Genomic DNA, 18,382 nt, shown 5'->3' with positions numbered 1-18,382 from the left:
ATGTAGAAATACAAGACATACGTTGGGTTAGAGTGCACAGAGCGTCAGAGCTATTGTTATAGATAAGTAAAGATGTGTGTCAGCTGCAAAGCTGTGGTAGTTCACCTTGTGTTCTGGGATACTCTGACCTAATGAGAGCATACAGATTGAAAATAACATCAGACCCTGAATTGTGGTACACTATATACAAAATCATGGATCCCTGAACAACAATCATCACAACTAACAAAGTATTTACCACCTGTTAGATAAAACTGAATCCAATTGAAGATACTATCCAAGTGGCCCACCCATTGACTAAGGTAATTTTTTTAGAATAATGTGGTCTACTGCAGTTATACTACTATCCAATTAAATAACAAATTTAGATTTAACTATAAGAAACACTTTTGCATGCACTCTCTGGTCACATCGAGTCAAAAAAAGAAAGTTTGATTTAAATAATTTTTTTTTTAAATCTGATCACATTGTTAGAATTATAAATTCTGCCGAAATTGTGCTTTGCCAATTATAATGGAATTCTGTAATTATTATAGACTTATATAAAGTTACATTTTTAAAAGGGCATACACATGTAATCACAACGTAAACCTTGGATTTAAATAGAGGGTGTTACGTGAAGCAACAGATGACAGTAAAAAAAACATTTTGAAAAATAAAACTGAAAAAAATGCAATGTGTTGACTTCTGAGTGATCTACCCAAAATGCTGTGTTTCTGAATTTCTTCTTATTCCTATACTGAATCTATTGTAACTTTCACCTTTTTTGCCATCATACATATTTCAGAGAGTATACCATGTAACTGATTTGTTCCTTATGAGAACCCAAATAATGACATTTGCAGTAGTGAAAAACCCTGTGAATCCAAACTTAATACATGACATTTTTTTACAATCATAAGAACTATTCCTTCTTCAAATCTATCCTCTTAACAAGACTGCCATGAACTCATTTAAAATACTACACATCCACAGCAAACAATCTGTTTATCCTATTCAGGGTTGAACAAATAATCTTTATTGTATGTGGAATATTTCATGGTAAGTACTGTCTCATAGCTTTTTAAAAGTTCAGCACAACATATGTAGGATGCATTTTTTGTAAATGAAGCACAAGTCAGGAAGAGTGGCTTACTCGGGATCACATAGACTGCAAAATGTGAACAGAGAACGAGCAAGCAGAATTTTTGCAAAAAGACTTAATTTGTCTCATCTTTCATAAACATCCATTGGTCTGCATGTCTGACAGTGAGAAGATGTTTTTAAAGGCAGTGTAATAAAGTTTAAGGAAACATTCAGTAGGGCATTACTTTCTTGTTAAAAACTTTAATTTCTCATATTGCATTTATCATCTAACAGTAATTTGGCACTTACATTTTATATGTCAGTCCTTTTATTCATACCCATCCTGTGTATGACGTTAAACTGCATCCGGCCCTGCAAGCGGTCCTCTAACTTGCAGGGAAACCATGGGGGTTGGTGGCAGGATTGGCACTCCAGCCACTGTAAAAAAAACTTCACACAGCTGTGAGACGAAAGAAAGGACTCCTTTTTGCTCTCCGTGGGAGTAGCTCTGCTGTGCTGCTTGCATCATGAAGGGGATGGGGGAAAGCCCTCGGTAGCCCCATCCCCGCAAAAGTCGAAACAATCGGAGAGCCAATGGGGTCAGGCCTGTTGGGGATCAGAACTGGTGTGATGCTGAGGTGTTTCCCACTGCACAGCAGCACTCAGGTCCCAATTTGAGGCGGAACATCTGGGTAGGTGCGTGGAATGTCTTGTCTCTCCGGCATGATGATCATCTTCCTCTGCTGTCGGAGGAGCTGTGCCAACTCTGCATTTCAGTGACATCACTCTCTGAGATGTGCAGACCTGGGACTGGCCAGATCTCTTTAGGTGGATACACCTTTTATTGGTCTGGTTGCTCTGATGGCCATCATACTGTAGCTGTGGTTGTAGTGGATCAGCTTCTTCCGATGGTGTTTGATGTCACTCTTTTCAACAAGCATATTATGAGACTCGGATATGGCACTCCCTGGGAGCCTTGTCTGTTGTCTCGGTGTTTGCTCCAACCGCGGTGAGTGATGTCTCAGTGAGGGAGACATTTAATTTGCAGCTTTGCACGGTGGTTGATGGGTGCCCACGAGGTGACACTCCTCTGGTCGTGGGTGACTTCAGTGCAAGCACTGGCACTGACAGGGCTGGCTATGAAGATTATCTCAGTCTCTATAGGTCTGGTGACTGTGGCGAAAGTGGCTTCATGTTCCTTGACTTTGCAAAAGGTCAGGGGCTGCAAATCGCTGGATCCTGGTTCCAGCATCCTGAGCCGCATCGTTCTACTTGGTACTCCGATACTGGTGGTGCAGTGAAGGAGATCGATCACATCCTCGTCGGCTGACACTGGAGGCTCTTGCAAAACTGCAGGGTCTATAAAGTGCCAGGTTTGTGAATTCTGACCACAGGCTTCTTGTTGCTACTTTGGAGATCCAGCTTAGGACCAGAAGGCTACCACCCACTAGGAAAATGAGACTGGGCTTAGCCAGACTCCAAGATCAGGCTGTTTCTAATGAATCTGCACGCAGTTTGTGTGAGGAACTTGCAAATTTGGGTGTGACTGCTGATCCTCATAGCGCACAGCTTGATGACAACTCTGGTCTGTACCAGGAACTGAGAAGGACGGTTTGCGAGAGCTCTGAGGGCAGATAAGAAGATGTTTGTTAGAGGAATCTGTGAGCAAGTGACAGACCATCTGTGGTCTAGGGACCCACATCCTGCTTACAGAGACGCTATCCAGTGACCTGAGACGAAGACTGGACTCCTTTGGTACTGTGTCTCTTCAGAGACTCCTTGGTATCGCTAGTTTGACTTTATGTCGAATGAGCAGTTGCTTATGATGTCCCAAAGGCACATTACCTGCATTGTGAGGGAGCATCAGTTGCAGCACTACAGTAATGTGGTGTGATTCCACAAGGGTGATCCAGCTTGCAGGATCCTCATTGTTGAGGACCCAAGTGGCTGGACCAAGCCAAGGGGATGCCCACATAACACCTGGCTGCGGCATATAGAGGGGCATTTCCAGAGTGTGGGACTGGACTGCATGTCTACCTGAGGGGTTGCAAACCAGAGTCCCGAGCTGTTTTGTTGTGTGGTGGGTGCGGCAATGCTCTGTACCAGTGCATGCTCCCCAGCCTGACCTGATCTGACCTTTTGTTCAGGACAGCATGAGGATCCAGAGTACATTACATGTAGATTGCAAAATCAACTTCCAGCCTGCCTCGTATGACTTTATTGTACTGCACTTGTTGAATTATTTCAATTGGCTTTATTAGGTAAAAGCACACAGCACATATATGCATTAAAACTCAATAAAACAGTGAATGGCACTTGTTGAGAAATCAATTTCCCTGTGGACTCAGATTTATGATTTTGTGCTGATTTGCACAACTGGAGAGCAGACAAATGGATAAATAGAAAAAGAGCATTTTTGACCTGGAGGCTACAGTCACCATTCTGCACTATACAGTTGTAATGTCACAGCATGTCTCACTGCAACAGATATATTTCTAATGTTACAATATGAATTATCTAATTTGTTTGTAATTGGTGTTTTTCCTGCACCCAGTACTCCTGGGACCAGTGATTCTACCGAGGAATAAGGCACAGAATTATTGATGATTGCAAACCACAATGACAATAATGATTGTAAAGCTTCATGACAATCTTTTTTTTTTGGTCTCATTAATGAGGAACAAAGCAATTACAGTTGGAGTTAAAACTGAGTGGAAGTAAATATTTACTAAAGTACAAAGCAGTAAAATTATACAGACAGATGTTGAATTATCAAGTTACTTAAACTGTTTTATATAGCGCCATTTATACTGAATATCATCCTGAAGTTCATTATATGCTCATTTTCATCATTTACATATAAACTGTGAAAAGTGCGACAGGTAACAACCAATATGTTACTGTTTTTACCTTTACTATGCTATAGTACTATAGTATATTGCGGGTTAGATAAGTAGGAGTATTGCAGAGGATAGACAGTCTGCCATTATCAAATTACATTCTGTGCTCTGCGAAGTCTGCAGAGAAACCTGCAGAGTGTCACTAAGGGGAGCTCCTCAAAGGTACCTGCAGACGTCTGAACGTAGGCCTTGTAATCCAGAAACATTTGTAAAGGCTTACCCAGAAGGATTTCCTGATCCAGGCTTAAAAGGCCCCTGTAGTCAGTATACTCGGGGACATGTTGGGAAGATGTCATAGCTAAGTGGCTAGACAAGTAAGGAGGATAGATGTGAACTAGCAAGTGAGAGGTAAATAGGAGTGCCAGAAGGTTTAGGTTTTTTGATATCTTTAAGCTCCCTGTGTGTTTATGGGATAATTGTTTTCACTGTTACTACTATACTATAGTTTGGTAATAAAACCCTTTTGTTTTGATATGTTTGTTGTGTTTGGTCCTCATTTGGATTCAGAGACAAAGCATGAGCACCCTCTACAGTCCTCTCTCAACCAGAATGGAAAATAAACCCTTGATCATTGAGCTGTGAAGCAGCAGCAATTGTTGCTTAGTCCATATGCTACATAGAACTTTACATAAAGGGGGAAAATGGGGTTCATCTGTTATGTATAAATGGCTTGTCATGCCTAAAAACCAAGAAACACAAGCAGCACAATTAAAAAAAAACATTTTTCAGGGCAGAAAAAAAAAACCCAATTCACTCAGTGGGTCTTCCATCCCATTGTTTGCAGGATTTGAGTGTACTCGGCTCTGGGTATTCTGATGACTCAGTTGCAGTCAGAGGATTATTTTAGAAAGAACATTAAATGTAAATAACTAAATATAAAATTCTGATAGCTCAAGTATATCCTATGTTGAAATGTTGAATATATAAGATGAGAATCTCTGCCCTTCTCCCATTCTCAAGGCACGATCAATGGTTTGAACAACATGAAAGCAAAGTAAACCATATACAGCGACCATTGGAATCAGGAGCTCTCAGCCCTTATAACTACTTATGGGGAATTTTTTAACTGCATCGCAAACAGTATTTTTCTCTGCCATCATCAGCACACAACCCAGAGGAAATCTCCTACTGGGCAAAGTGTCTGCATTGTTGATTTAATGGCAGGGTGCATATGATGGCGGTTTTATGCAAGATGTTTTTCATTGTTTTAACAATTGCCTGTCATATTTCTGGCATTCTGTTGTATTAAAATGTTTAGCCATTTATACACAAATATATAGCGTATCCTGATTAGATTGTAAACTATATGTATAACTAAAGGCAGCATGGTGGTACAGCGGTTAGTGTGGTATCCTATCAGTTTCTTATGATAGGTTTTGCATCCTGATCCGGCGCTTTCACGTCTGGTTTTATTACAGTGTAAAACTGATGTTTTTTACAATAACTTGGGGCAGCTCTACAGAAGGACTGCAAGTCAGGGTTAATGTAGTTTATGCGATGAATACTAGCCATCGTCCAGCACCCTGTGTTGCAGTCTCCGTAAACACATTGTAAATTAATTATGCTAGTTTGAAAATGGGTGTTGATGTGTAACCCTAAAGGAAATATGAGGAAAAAAACACCTGTCCGTCTTCATAACCAATGTGTCGTGATGCGGCGTGACGAGTGCTAAAAACTTCATTTCCCAGGTACCTTTGCAGGAACGTTTGGGACGGACTATATTTTCTTCTGCTTGTTTAATCTGTTTTCTTTACTACCAACAACAATTTTCAGCATCGAAGTTTCCTTTCTTGGACTGTTTTCTTCATTGGTCTTTTGCCACTTTTACTTTATAAAGGAAAATATTATTTGAATGTTGTATCCGCGTGGAACTGAAAACATGAAATATCTGTTTCCTCACGAAAACAGTGGAAGAAACGGCAAACAAACGTTTAACTTTGATATTTTTAACTTTCTGAAATCCCATTTCTTTTAAATATTTGGGTACAATTTTTCATCTAACAGCAGTACCCAGAAGCGAATGCACCTAAACAAAATACTGCTATAAGTTTACAGGCCAGTGAAACTCAGCCTGCTGCGGAAACGGAAGTCATAGTGAGAGCGCACGCTTGGATTTAACTGTGGAAACAGTAGCAGAAGCATGTAGTTCATGCTGTCAGTGTAAATATTCAGTTTTCAGTCCTCAATAATGACTTTTGTGCCTAAATCGACTAGGATATTAAGCAACACGTGTATGTAAAAATGAGTAATCCTTGCCGGGAAGTAATTACCTTGCAGCTCGGACATTACGCCAACTTCGTGGGATCTCACTGGTGGAATTTACAGGTAAGAGACAGCAAATATCGAATTATGATGTCTTACATATGACAGGAATCATTCCACGACTGAACTGTTGCTGGTTTGTACCTAACATGTGCCATCAAGTATTCTTGGTGATAGTTTAGCGAGTTATAATGTTTAGTACACTTGAACTGTAGATACATTTATACAATTTGCACAGAATCCGGTGGTTGTATATTTATAAGTATGGAGAAATGGGTGATACACCTGTGTACATTTTTAAAGCTTATTCATATTTCACAAGTCACTTAAAGAGTTATGTTCTTTCACCTCTTTTGTACATTTTGTACACATATAATTGTTAAAGTAAATTTAAAAATAGGTTCGTCTTACATTTTCTGATGACTATGTGATTGTACGTTCAATGAGATTGAAACCAGTGCTGATCCAATGACAGACGCTTTTCTTAACTGGTGTGACCAGTCGTTTATACAACACTAGCAAAATACCCGCGCTTCGCAGCGGAGAAGTAGTGTGTTAAAGAAGTTATGAAAAAGAAAAGGAAACATTTTAAAAATAACGTAACATGATTGTTAATGTAATAGTTTTGTCACTGTTATAAGTGTTGCTGTCATATATATATAAACATACACATCTACATATACATATATACATATACACATCTACATATATATGGAGATATATAAATATACAAATATTAACATATATATACATATACATGCACACACATATACATATATACATATACACATACATACATACAGACACATATCTACATATATATACATATATCTACATATATACACATCTATATACATATCTAAATATCTATATACACATACATACATATATATACATATCTACATATATATAAACATAGCAAAATCCGGCATTTCGCAGCGGCGAAGTACTGCTTTTAAATTTTTATTAAGAAGAAAAGAAAACCTTTTTAAACTGAGGGAAATTATACCAATAAATATTTGTTAAGAATCTCTTTGTATACCACATTGTGAGTTCGGCCCTCCGGTTGTAATATGACCAAGCTGTGCACTGAGCTTACTCTTGAGCATGCAACGTACAGCTGGCCATGTGAACAGTAATCTTGTTTCACATCTCACAGCTTGGATTGCTGCTGTCATACAGTGGGATGCAAAAGTTTGGGCAACCTTGTTAATAGTCATTATTTTCCTGTATAAATCGTTGGTTGTTACGATAAAAAATGTCAGTTAAATATATCATACACTGTGTGCACAATTATTAGGCAAGTTGTATTTTTGAGGATTAATTTTAATATGGAACAAACACAGTGCTATCAGTCAATCCAAAATGTTAATAAACCTGAAACCTGAATGTTTCACAATGGAAATGTGAGTGTGAACATCATCAGGGGAATACATATGTGCGCACAATTATTAGGCAACTATTAGTGTGCAGATTTATTATGCAACTAAAGGAAAAATGAAAATTTTCCCATCTCACTTGTTTATTTTCATCTGTTATAGTGAGAATAATAAACAAACACCTCAAAATTTACAAATAAACATCTCTGACATTTCAAAAAAAATAAATCAATCAATCAATGACCAATATAGCCACCCTTCTTTCCAATAACAGTCATAAGCCTTTCCATTCATGGAGTCTGTCAGTTTCTTGATCTGTTGACGATCAGCTTTTTGTGGAGCAGTGACTACAGCCTCCCAGACACTCTTCAGAGAGGTGTATTGTTTTTCTCCCCCGTAAATCTAGCGTTTAAGAAGTGCCCACAAGTTCTCGATAGGGTTTAGGTCAGATGAGGAAGGGGGGCCATGTCATTATTCCTTCATCTTTAAGGCCTTTACTGGCTGGCCACGCAGTGGAGAACTTCGATGCAAGTGATGGAGCATTGGCCTGCATAAAAATCATGGTCTTCTTCCTGTATCACTGTTTGAAGAAAGTGTCTTGAAAAACTGGCAGTAGGTTTGGGAGTTGATTTTGAGTTCATCTTCAATGCAAAAGGTCCAACTAGCTCATCTTTAAAAATACCAGCTCATACCAGTACCCCACCTCCACGTTGGAGTGGAGCTCTGTGCCCATTACTGATCCACAGGTCCATCCATCTGGTCCATCAAGAGTCACTCTCATCTCATCGGTCCATAAAACCTTTGAAAAAATCTGTCTTCAGATATTTCTTGGCCCAGTTTTGACGTTTCAACTTATGTTTCTTGTTCAGTGGTGGTTGGGTTTCAGCCCTCCTTACCTTGGCCATGTCTTTGAGCACTGAACACCTTGTACTTCTGGGCACTCCAGGTAGGTTGCAGCTCTGGAATATGAAAGTACTGGAGGATAATGGGTTCCTGGTAGCTTCACGTTTGATTCTTCTCAAATCTTTGGCAGCTAATTTGCGTCTTTTGTTCTCAACACGTTTCTTGCGACCCTGTTGACTATTTGCAACAAAATGTTTGATGGTTCTGTGATCACACACCAATATCTTAGCAATTCCAAAAGTGCTGCATCCCTCTGAAAGACTTTTTACAATTTTTGACTTTTCAGAGTCAGTTAAATCTCTTTTTTGGCCCATTTTGCCTGAGGAAAACTAGCTGCCTAATAATTCTGCACACCTTGATATAGGGTGTTGATCTCCTTAGGCCACACCCTCCCTCATTACACAAATACACATCACCTGACGTGCTTAAATCCAATAAGCATTCAAGTTAATACAGCTTGGAGTTGGAATATACGCATTAAAAATGATGATATGGTCAAAATACTCACTTGCCTAATAATTGTGCACACAGTGTATAGGAGACACACACAGTGATATTTGAGAAGTGAAATTAAGTTCAGTGGATTTACAGAAAGTGTACAATAATTGTTCAAACAAAATCAGGCAGGTGCATAAATTTGGGCACCACAAAAAAGAAATGAAATCAATATTTAGTAGATCCGCCTTTTGCAGAAATTACAGCCTCTAAACGCTTCCTGTAGGTTCCAATGAGAGTCTGAATTGTGGTTGAAGGTATTTTGGACCATTCCTCTTTACAAAACATCTCTAGTTCATTCAGGTTTGATGGCTTCCGAGCATGGACAGCTCTCTTTAACTCACACCACAGATTTTCAATTATATTCAGGTCTGGGGACTGAGATGGCCATTCCAGAACGTTGTACTTGTTCCTCTGCATGAATGCCTTAGTGGATTTTGAGCAGTGTTTCGGGTCATTGTCTTGTTGAAAGATCCAGCCCGGCGCAGCTTCAGCTTTGTCACTGATTCCTGGACATTGGTCTCCAGAATCTGCTGATACTGAGTGGAATCCATGCGTCCCTCAACTTTGACAAGATTCCCAGTCCCTGCACTGGCCACACAGCCTCACAGCATGATGGAACCACCACCATATTTTACTGTAGGTAGCAGGTGTTTTTCTTGGAATGCTGTGTTCTTTTTCCTTCATGCATAACGCCCCTTGTTATGCCCAAATAACTCAATTTTAGTTTCATCAGTCCACAGCACCTTATTCCAAAATGAAGCTGGCTTGTCCAAATGTGCTTGAGCATACCTCAAGCGGCTCTGTTTGTGCTGTGGGCGGAGAAAAGGCTTCCTCTGCATCACTCTCGCATACAGCATCTCCTTGTGTAAAGTGCGCGAATGGTTGAACGATGCACAGTGACTCCATCTGCTGCAAGATGATGTTGTAGGTCTTTGGTGCTGGTCTGTGGGTTGACTCTGACTGTTCTCACCATTCGTCGCTTCTGTCTATCTGAAATCTTTCTTGGTCTGCCACTTCGAGCCTTAACTTGAACTGAACCTGTGGTCTTCCATTTCCTCAATATGTTCCTAACTGTGGAAACAGAGAGCTTAAATCTCTGGGACAGCTTTCTGTATCCTTCCCCTAAACCATGATGGTGAACAATCTTTGTCTTCAGGTCATTTGAGAGTTGTTTTGTGACCCCCATGTTGCTACTCTTCAGAGAAAATTAAAGGAGGAGGGAAACTTACAATTTACCCCCTTAAATACTCTTTCTCATTATAGGATTCACCTGTGTATGTAGGTCGGGGTCACTGAGCTTACCAAGCCAATTTGAGTTCCAATAATTAGTTCTAAAAGTTTTGGAATCAATAAAATGACAACGGTGCCCAAATTTATGCACCTGCCTGATTTTGTTTGAACAATTATTGCACACTTTCTGTAAATCCAATAAACTTCATTTCACTTCTCAAATATCACTGTGTGTGTCTCCTATATGATATATTTAACTGACATTTTTTATCGTAACAACCAACGATTTATACAGGAAAATAATGACTATTAACAAGGTTGCCCAAACTTTTGCATCCCACTGTAATCGGTTTGAGTTTCATGGTTTGTTTCAATTACGACAGTATTTGTAGGACTTGTGTTAAAGAGACATTCGGCATCTGTCAAGCGTTGTAAGTATACAACCGGTTTCATCGATAACTTCACATCCAGCTTTTGAGAGTTTAAACATTTATAAACATCAAAGTGTCCACTACTGAAATCATCACCTGTGAATCTAAGATGTTTAAGAGGCATAGGCGGTTGTCGTAAGGTGTAAAATATTTGGCCATTTCGGTACACTTGAAAGCGACAACCGAACAATTCAGCGGCAGCCATCAACTCACATGCAGATCCATAGGTGAAGGGCTTAAGCATTTCACTCTTATAGTGCCCCTGTGTAGCCTGTACCGTCATCAGTCCACACCTTGAACCTGTCCCAGTCATTCAATACATAAGACACAATCTTCCACCGGATATCAAGAGTGAGCCTGATATGGCCGTGCAATATTTAACAAAGAGAATGGAAAAGGTAGGTGCCATCTCCGGGCATGGAAACCACTCGGTAAGTGACAGTTCTTTGATCGATGGTGATCACCTTGATAGACATGTTAATGGGGGTACGGTTGGAATGATAAAGGAAATGGGTACCTGAACAATGTAAAGTAGTCTAAAATACCTACACAATAACAGTAATCGTAATAAATGAATAATAAAACAGCGGAGAAGTCGTGGATTAAATAAAAAGGCTGTAGCTATCAGCAGGGAGATGCGAATCCCGTGACGAATCAAGGAAGGGAATGTAGAGACTGGAGCGATGGACGGCCTTATATAGGCAGGCAGCCATCCCAACGCCGCCACACACGGTGACCGAGCTGCAGGCTATGGATGTGTATATGTACGTAAGTAGAATTTAGTTAGCGTTGGGAACCCGAGTACCAAATTTCTTGAAGATAGACCCATAAGTAACAAAGACCATTAAAAAGTTCAATATGGCGGCCGACAGTGGCATCATACCACTGAAATAAGTACTTACATTGGTTTCGGTTAGCACAGGGAAGCCGCCTACCAAATTTCGAGAAGATGGGGCCGTAAATAAGAAAGGTTAACATGGCGGATGTTGTCGACCGTTATGACCGTTACGTGTAGAATTTTGAAATGAAAACTGCTTAACTTTTGTAAGTAAGCTGTAAGGAATAAGCCTGCCAAATTTCAGCCTTCTACCTACACGGGAAGTTGGAGAATTAGTGATGAGTGAGTCAGTGAGGGCTTTGCCTTTTATTAGTATAGATAGATTACAAATACAAAGAAAGTACTAATCGATTTTAGAAGAAACATCCTTCCACGGGAAAGAATAATCAAAGACCATGCAGTGGAGATTATTGACAGTTATAAATATTGAGCACAATGACAGACTGCACCATTTTTTTTTTATGTATTTTGTAATGCAGGTAGTAATAAAACGCATTACATTTTTTATTCCAAATGATGGCGCATCACAAACAGTAGCACTGCATTTATAAATCGCATGCCAAATGGCATATAAAATTGACATAGCAACTGGACGAATCACACAGATAAACAGACACTTGTCCTTTTATTATTAAGGTAGATTAGCTGGTTTTTGTTTGTCCTCCATTTACACTTTATTGGACACACTCAATGATAATGTTTGTAGTTCACTATCTATTGGAATGTACTTTGTAATGCATTTTTCATTCCAATAAAACACACAAAACAAGAATTAGCACTGCTTTTATAAATCTCGTACCAAATGGCATATAACAGAGCCATAGCAACCACAAGGCTACACAAACACACACAGACACTTGTACAAAGTTGATTCACTCATCAGCAAAAACATTGTCCTGTTTAGTTAAAAAAGCTTACATTTGGCAGTATGGCATAAATCTGTATCCACTAAGAAAGAACATTTTGCTATATCAGTATTTAAAGGGGGTAATCCCACTTGAAAAACTAAATATCCCAAAATCTCCAACATGCCTCAACAGATTGGATTGAAATATGATGATGTTGTATAAAAAAGAAGATGATCCAACACATTTTTTTGGCAACAGATTTTTTATTTATCAATATTGATTAGTATAATGCTAATTTATAAGCTCTGTGATGTGCTTAGAAACGTGCCTTTTGCAAATGAAGGATGCAGCAGAAATGGTTCATGGGCCACGTGAATATTGCTGCTGATATATAGAGTGGATGTAGAACTGAGGACAGGACAGTGTCCTGGGGCCTCATGTATAAACGGTACGTACACACATAAATGTTGTGTACGCCCGTTTCCGTGCTTACATCGTTGCGATGTATAAAAACTAAACTTGGTGTAAAGCCACCCACATTCTCCACCTCAAACCATAGCATACACAATTTTTCGGCTCGGTTGTGCAAACTGGCGGCACCCAGCGTCAAAACAGTGCTACTGTTCCCGTGTGGCTTCCCTTTATTTTTTAGATTCACATCCCTGACACGGCTTTATCAAATACACTGACATTAACCGAAAAATTGTTTTTTAGTTTTAAGGCATCTGATTGTAATCAACCCATAACCATATAATGGTTCACAGAATGGCCAAACAATTCCAAATACCATAGCTGCTTTAGTGTTGTTACTCTCAATGCACCACTGAGTATTTAACCCACTGCAGCTGAGTGCAAAATCACAGCAGCTGATCGGAAAGCTCTACCGCAGATTGTGTCAAGAGTGGAGAGAATTATCGGGGTACGGCTTCTAGCACACACTGCCTCAGCCATGCGCACAGTTTATTTGAACGTCTCCCATTCAGCAAACACTTTAGAGCCTTTCCTGCATGAACATCGCGTTTCAGAAATAATTTCATCCTAAGCTATAAACGCACTCAATCAGTCCAGCAAGTGCTTCCAGTAGAACTGTTTGTACTTATAAGTACAATTACCTCACTGTAAACTTGCATTACAGCTGTAATATTGCACAACCTGAGGCACTTATGCTTTCATATTGCACATTTTTCATATTTTTATTGCATTATTATTATTATTATTGGGTTTTTTTTTGTTATTTTACCATTTTATAGGAAATAAGTTTTTGGAGGATTTGCATATTGAATCTTATTGTACCATGCAATAACAATAAAGGAATTCAATTCAGTAGAAGAGAGCACATATTTACAGATGATGATGACTGGCTTCTAAGTCTATTTAGATTTCCAAGTGCTATATTCTTTGTGCTCTTGATATTATTTTTCGGATGAAATGCAGTAAAGTAAATATATATTACATTATACAGATACATTTTTAACTTCATTTAAATAATGTATACTGTTATTAAATGTGTGGACAGTGGTAATGATGAAGAACTGGTGCCTTTTTCAGGGATTGTTCTTTCCTCGTGCAGTATGTTTGCTGGGAATGGTGCGACCCTGTATGGTGTGACAGATAGGGGGCGCTGTCGTCCCCTTGAACCCTCAGACCACATGCCAGACACCAGGTAAAAAGTCCAATAATGACTTTATTTATTATAATAATGTGCACAAGCACTTCCACCTCCACTATACTCAAATAATCCTCAATAATAACAATAATAAATCAATAATCAACAATACTCCAATTCACCCAGCAGCTCAGTCACCCTTCCTCCCAACTCGGTTCTCTGCTTTGATCTCCCACAGTCCTTTTAAAGTCTTTGACCCGGAAGTGTTTCTGTCCCTCAGTCCATCTGGGGTGAAAACTCATTTTCTTCAGCCCAGAAGTACTTTGTTCTTTCCATCCCCTCGACTGGGAAGTACTTCCGGGCTATAAGGAAAATACATGTCCCTGGGCCTCTCTGCAGCATCCCCTGGCGGCCCCCACGTTATCCAGCAGGGCTGTGATGAAAGACTCCAAGTTCCATGATGCCCTGCTGGAATTCGGGGCCCCATCATGTTGCAGGGATGGCTCCATCTGGCGGCTTGAGGGTATTGGCTGGGATAAGCTGCCGGCCATATTCCACAATGGATAGATGGAGAGAATAATTAAACATGTACTATGGAGATTTTCATTGTTCTTTAAATGTTTTGAAGAATTGCCATTCTAAGCTTACAGATGGCTTGACATTTATTAACAAGCTGATTGTGTGGCGAATGGTTACTTGGAGAAAGAAAAGGAAGGACAGGAATTGGGGGTTTGTATGTTTGAAGGAGACAGTACTTCTGCAATAAATGATTTCAGCGAGGGTCGCACATAGTGCATCAAGCATCTTTCAGGAAGCAGGAACAACCTCTGGATGGGGTGCCAGCTCGTTGCTGCCTTTGCATCACTGTGGCCCCATGTTTAATACCTACTTTAATTCATTTCATCATGAAAATTATATCAAGTATACATCGTAGTATTTAAATTGTTCAGAGAGCTGTAATATCATGAATGCAGTGCTTTCTGTGTTCTGTCGGCATAAGAGAAAGCCCATTTAAGAAACAAGTAGTGATTCACACACACAGTATATATAAGAACACACAGAACAAGACGCATTTAATGTGGTACTTTAGTTACGGTGGGATTTGAGAAACTAGTAAATTAAAAGATTTTAAGATTAAGTTTATAATGTTCTACTTTAATGACAAAATAAACTACATGTTTAAAGTGGAAATTTCAAGATTAAAGTTGACATTTCAATCTTTTTTTTCCCCACATTGTCCCTATTTTTTTTTTCTTTTCTCTATACCCTAATAAGCTTCCATATGACACACAGATGGTGGGCTACAACTCAACTTTTCACAACGACTTTGATATCTGACATAATCTTTGGACACTTTCTGAAGTGCGACTTTCTGAACTTGAACTTTCGATTAACTTCCTTTTGTTGTTTGTATAACTGTTTAAACCAACAAATAGTACGTTTTTCCTTGCCTCTACTTGGCAATTGCTGATATTCTTATTTTTTCCTCATGCTTTTGCCATTGTCTTTTCACAGAACGCTGAACTTAAGGGAATGTTTATATTAATTTGCATATTCAAAGAGACGTAATTCTGGGAGGAGTCTGAGTGGGGCAACAGGCACGTGCATGAGCGTTACATTTTACACAGACTGGGATTAATGTAGCTGAAGTATGTGAAAGTTGGCTTACTCATGGTTTTCTGCATCTAATTTTTTTTGTGTGTGTGCACATTTCGACTTTTGTCTGTACGCGGTTTTTAGTGTAAATTGTATGGCATGGCATTATGCAGAAACCCTGGACAGTAAAAAAAAAAAAAAAGAGACATGATTACATTATGAAACAGAAAGAGAAAGTTCAGCATAGCTCAAGGAAGATACAAAGTTCAATGGTTTGCAGGAGTTTTTTTTTTGTTGACGTTGACTACTGGCACTCTTGGATGCATTCCAACTCTTCTCAGTTATACTCTGTTGACCTCCAAGTCTGAAGTATCAAGCACCACAAAGCAGTCTTACATGACTAAGCAGAACCCAATAAATTGTAGTGTGCCACTAAGCACTCTCACATGAACACAAGCAGAATGGAGGGGGGGATGTTTATGAAGAACCAAATCGTACAGTTGAAGTCAGAAGTTCATATACGTGTAGGGTGAATTCTTTAAAACTCTCTTAATAACCCCTCCAAAGATTTAATACTAACAAACTATGAATTTGGCATATTGTTTAAGACATCTGCTTTGTGCACACAATTTGGAAGAACCATTTGTGGCTGTGCTTCAGGTTCCCTTCTGAGCTCTTGAGATGTTTGTGCAGTCTACATATCTATGCATATCTACATAATTTTCCTTCCTTATGGTATTATCTATTTTGTGAAGTTCACCGATTTTGTGAAACTCAAACCGATTATGACAGCACCAATCCAAGCTGTGAGATTTGAAACAAGATTACTGTTCACATGGCCAACTGTACATTGCATGCCCAAGAGTAAGCTCAGCGCACAGCTTGGTCATATTACAACCGGAGGGCCGAACTCACAATGTGGTATACAAAGAGATCCTTAACAAATAATTATTGGTATATTTTAAAAAGGTTTAATTTTCTTCTTAATAAAACTTTTAAGGCAGTACTTTGCCGCTGTGAAGCGGGGCTATTTTGCTATATATACTGCTCAAAAGAATTAAAGGAATACTTTTTAATCAGAGTATAGCATAAATTCAATGAAACTTATGGGATATTAATCTGGTCAGTTAAGTAGCAGAGGGGGTTGTTAATCAGTTTCAGCTGCTGTGGTGTTAATGAAATTAACAACAGATGCACTAGAGGGGCAACAATGAGATGACCCCCAAAACAGGAATGGTTTAACAGGTGGAGGCCACTGACATTTTTCCCTCCTCATCTTTTCTGACTGTTTCTTCACTAGTTTTGCATTTGGCTACAGTCAGTGTCACTACTGGTAGCATGAGGCGATACCTGGACCCTACAGGGGTTGCACAGGTAGTCCAACTTCTCCAGGATGGCACATCAATACGTGTCATTGCCAGAAGGTTTGCTGTGTCTCCCTGCACAGTCTCAAGGGCATGGAGGAGATTCTAGGAGACAAGCAGTTACTCTAGGAGAGCTGGAGAGGGCCATAGAAGGTCCATAACCCATCAGCAGGACCAGTATCTGCTCCTTTGGGCAAGGAGGAACAGGATGAGCACTGCCAGAGCCCTACAAAATGACCTCCAGCAGGCCACTGGTGTGAATGTCTCTGACCAAACAACCAGAAAAACTTCATGAGGGTGACCCAAGGGCCCCATGTCCTCTAATGGGCCCTGAGCTCACTGCCCAGCAGCATGCAGCTCGATTGGCATTCGCCATAGAATACCAGAATTGGCAGATGCACCACTGGTGCCCTGTGCTTTACAGATGAGAGCAGGTTCACCCTGAGCACGTGACAGAAGTGAAAGGGTCTGGAGAAGCCATGGAGAACATTATGCTGCCTGTAACATCATTCAGCATGAGCAGTTTGGTGGTGGGTTAATGATTGTCTGGGGAGGCATATCCATGGAGGGTCACACAGACCGCTAAAGGCTTGACAAAGGCACCTTGGCTGCCATTAAATCCATGAAATCCTTGGACCCATTGTCAGACCCTATGCTGGTACAGTGGCTCCTGGTGCACGACAATTCCTGGCCTCATGTGGTGAGAGTATGCAGGCAGTTCCTGGAGGATGAAGGAATTGATACCATTGACTGGCCACCACACTTTCCTGACCTAAATCCAATAGAACACCTCTGGGACATTATGTTTTGGTCCATCCAATGCCACCAGGTTGCACCTCAGACTGTCCAGGAGCTAAGTGATGCCCTGGTCCAGATCTGGGAGGAGATCCCCCACAACACCATCTGTCATCTCATTAGAAGCATGCACCGATGTTGTCAGGCATGTATACAAGAACACAGGGGCCATACAAAGTGCTGCGTACAATTTTGAGTTGCTGCAATTAAATTTTGGCAAAATGGACTAGCCTGCCACATAATTTTTTCACTCTGATTTTTGGGCGTCTTTGAATTCAGGGCTCTGTAGGTTGATCATTTTCATTTCCATCAAACGATGTGGCATCCTTTCGTTCCTAACACATTACCCAGTCTATATCAGTATAGATATCCAGGAGGATTTCTTTTTCCCATTGAGATCTGATGTGTTTTCAAAGTGTTCCTTTAATTTTTTTAAATATATATATATATACACAGTGGGTGCGGAAAGTATTCAGACCCCCTTCAATTTTTCACTCTTTGTTATATTGCAGCCATTTGCTAAAATCATTTAAATTAATTTTTTTCTTCATTAATGTACACACAGCACCCCATATTGACAGACAAAAAAAAAAAAATTTTTGAAATTGTTGCAGATTTATTAAAAAAAAAAAATTGAAATATCACATGGTCCTAAGTATTCAGACCC

At 39.7% G+C, this 18,382-nt stretch overlaps 1 protein-coding gene across 1 annotated transcript in view; it reads left to right on the top strand.

Annotated features, from left to right (window-relative positions):
* Window positions 1-5,719: 5,719 nt before the first annotated feature.
* msto1 (misato mitochondrial distribution and morphology regulator 1) overlaps window positions 5,720-18,382 on the top strand; it is an 86,047-nt gene continuing 73,384 nt past the window's right edge. Inside the window, exon 1 of the mRNA XM_039766871.1 lies at window positions 5,720-6,290. Coding sequence (XP_039622805.1) covers window positions 6,207-6,290 — 84 coding nt within the window. The 5' untranslated portion in view covers window positions 5,720-6,206. The remainder of the gene's footprint in view (window positions 6,291-18,382) is intronic.

This window comes from Polypterus senegalus, chromosome 1 (assembly GCF_016835505.1).
Source record: "Polypterus senegalus isolate Bchr_013 chromosome 1, ASM1683550v1, whole genome shotgun sequence".
Lineage (NCBI taxonomy): Eukaryota > Metazoa > Chordata > Cladistia > Polypteriformes > Polypteridae > Polypterus > Polypterus senegalus.
The sequence above is the reverse complement of the archived record's forward strand: the minus strand, read 5'-3'. Positions and strand labels throughout refer to the sequence as shown.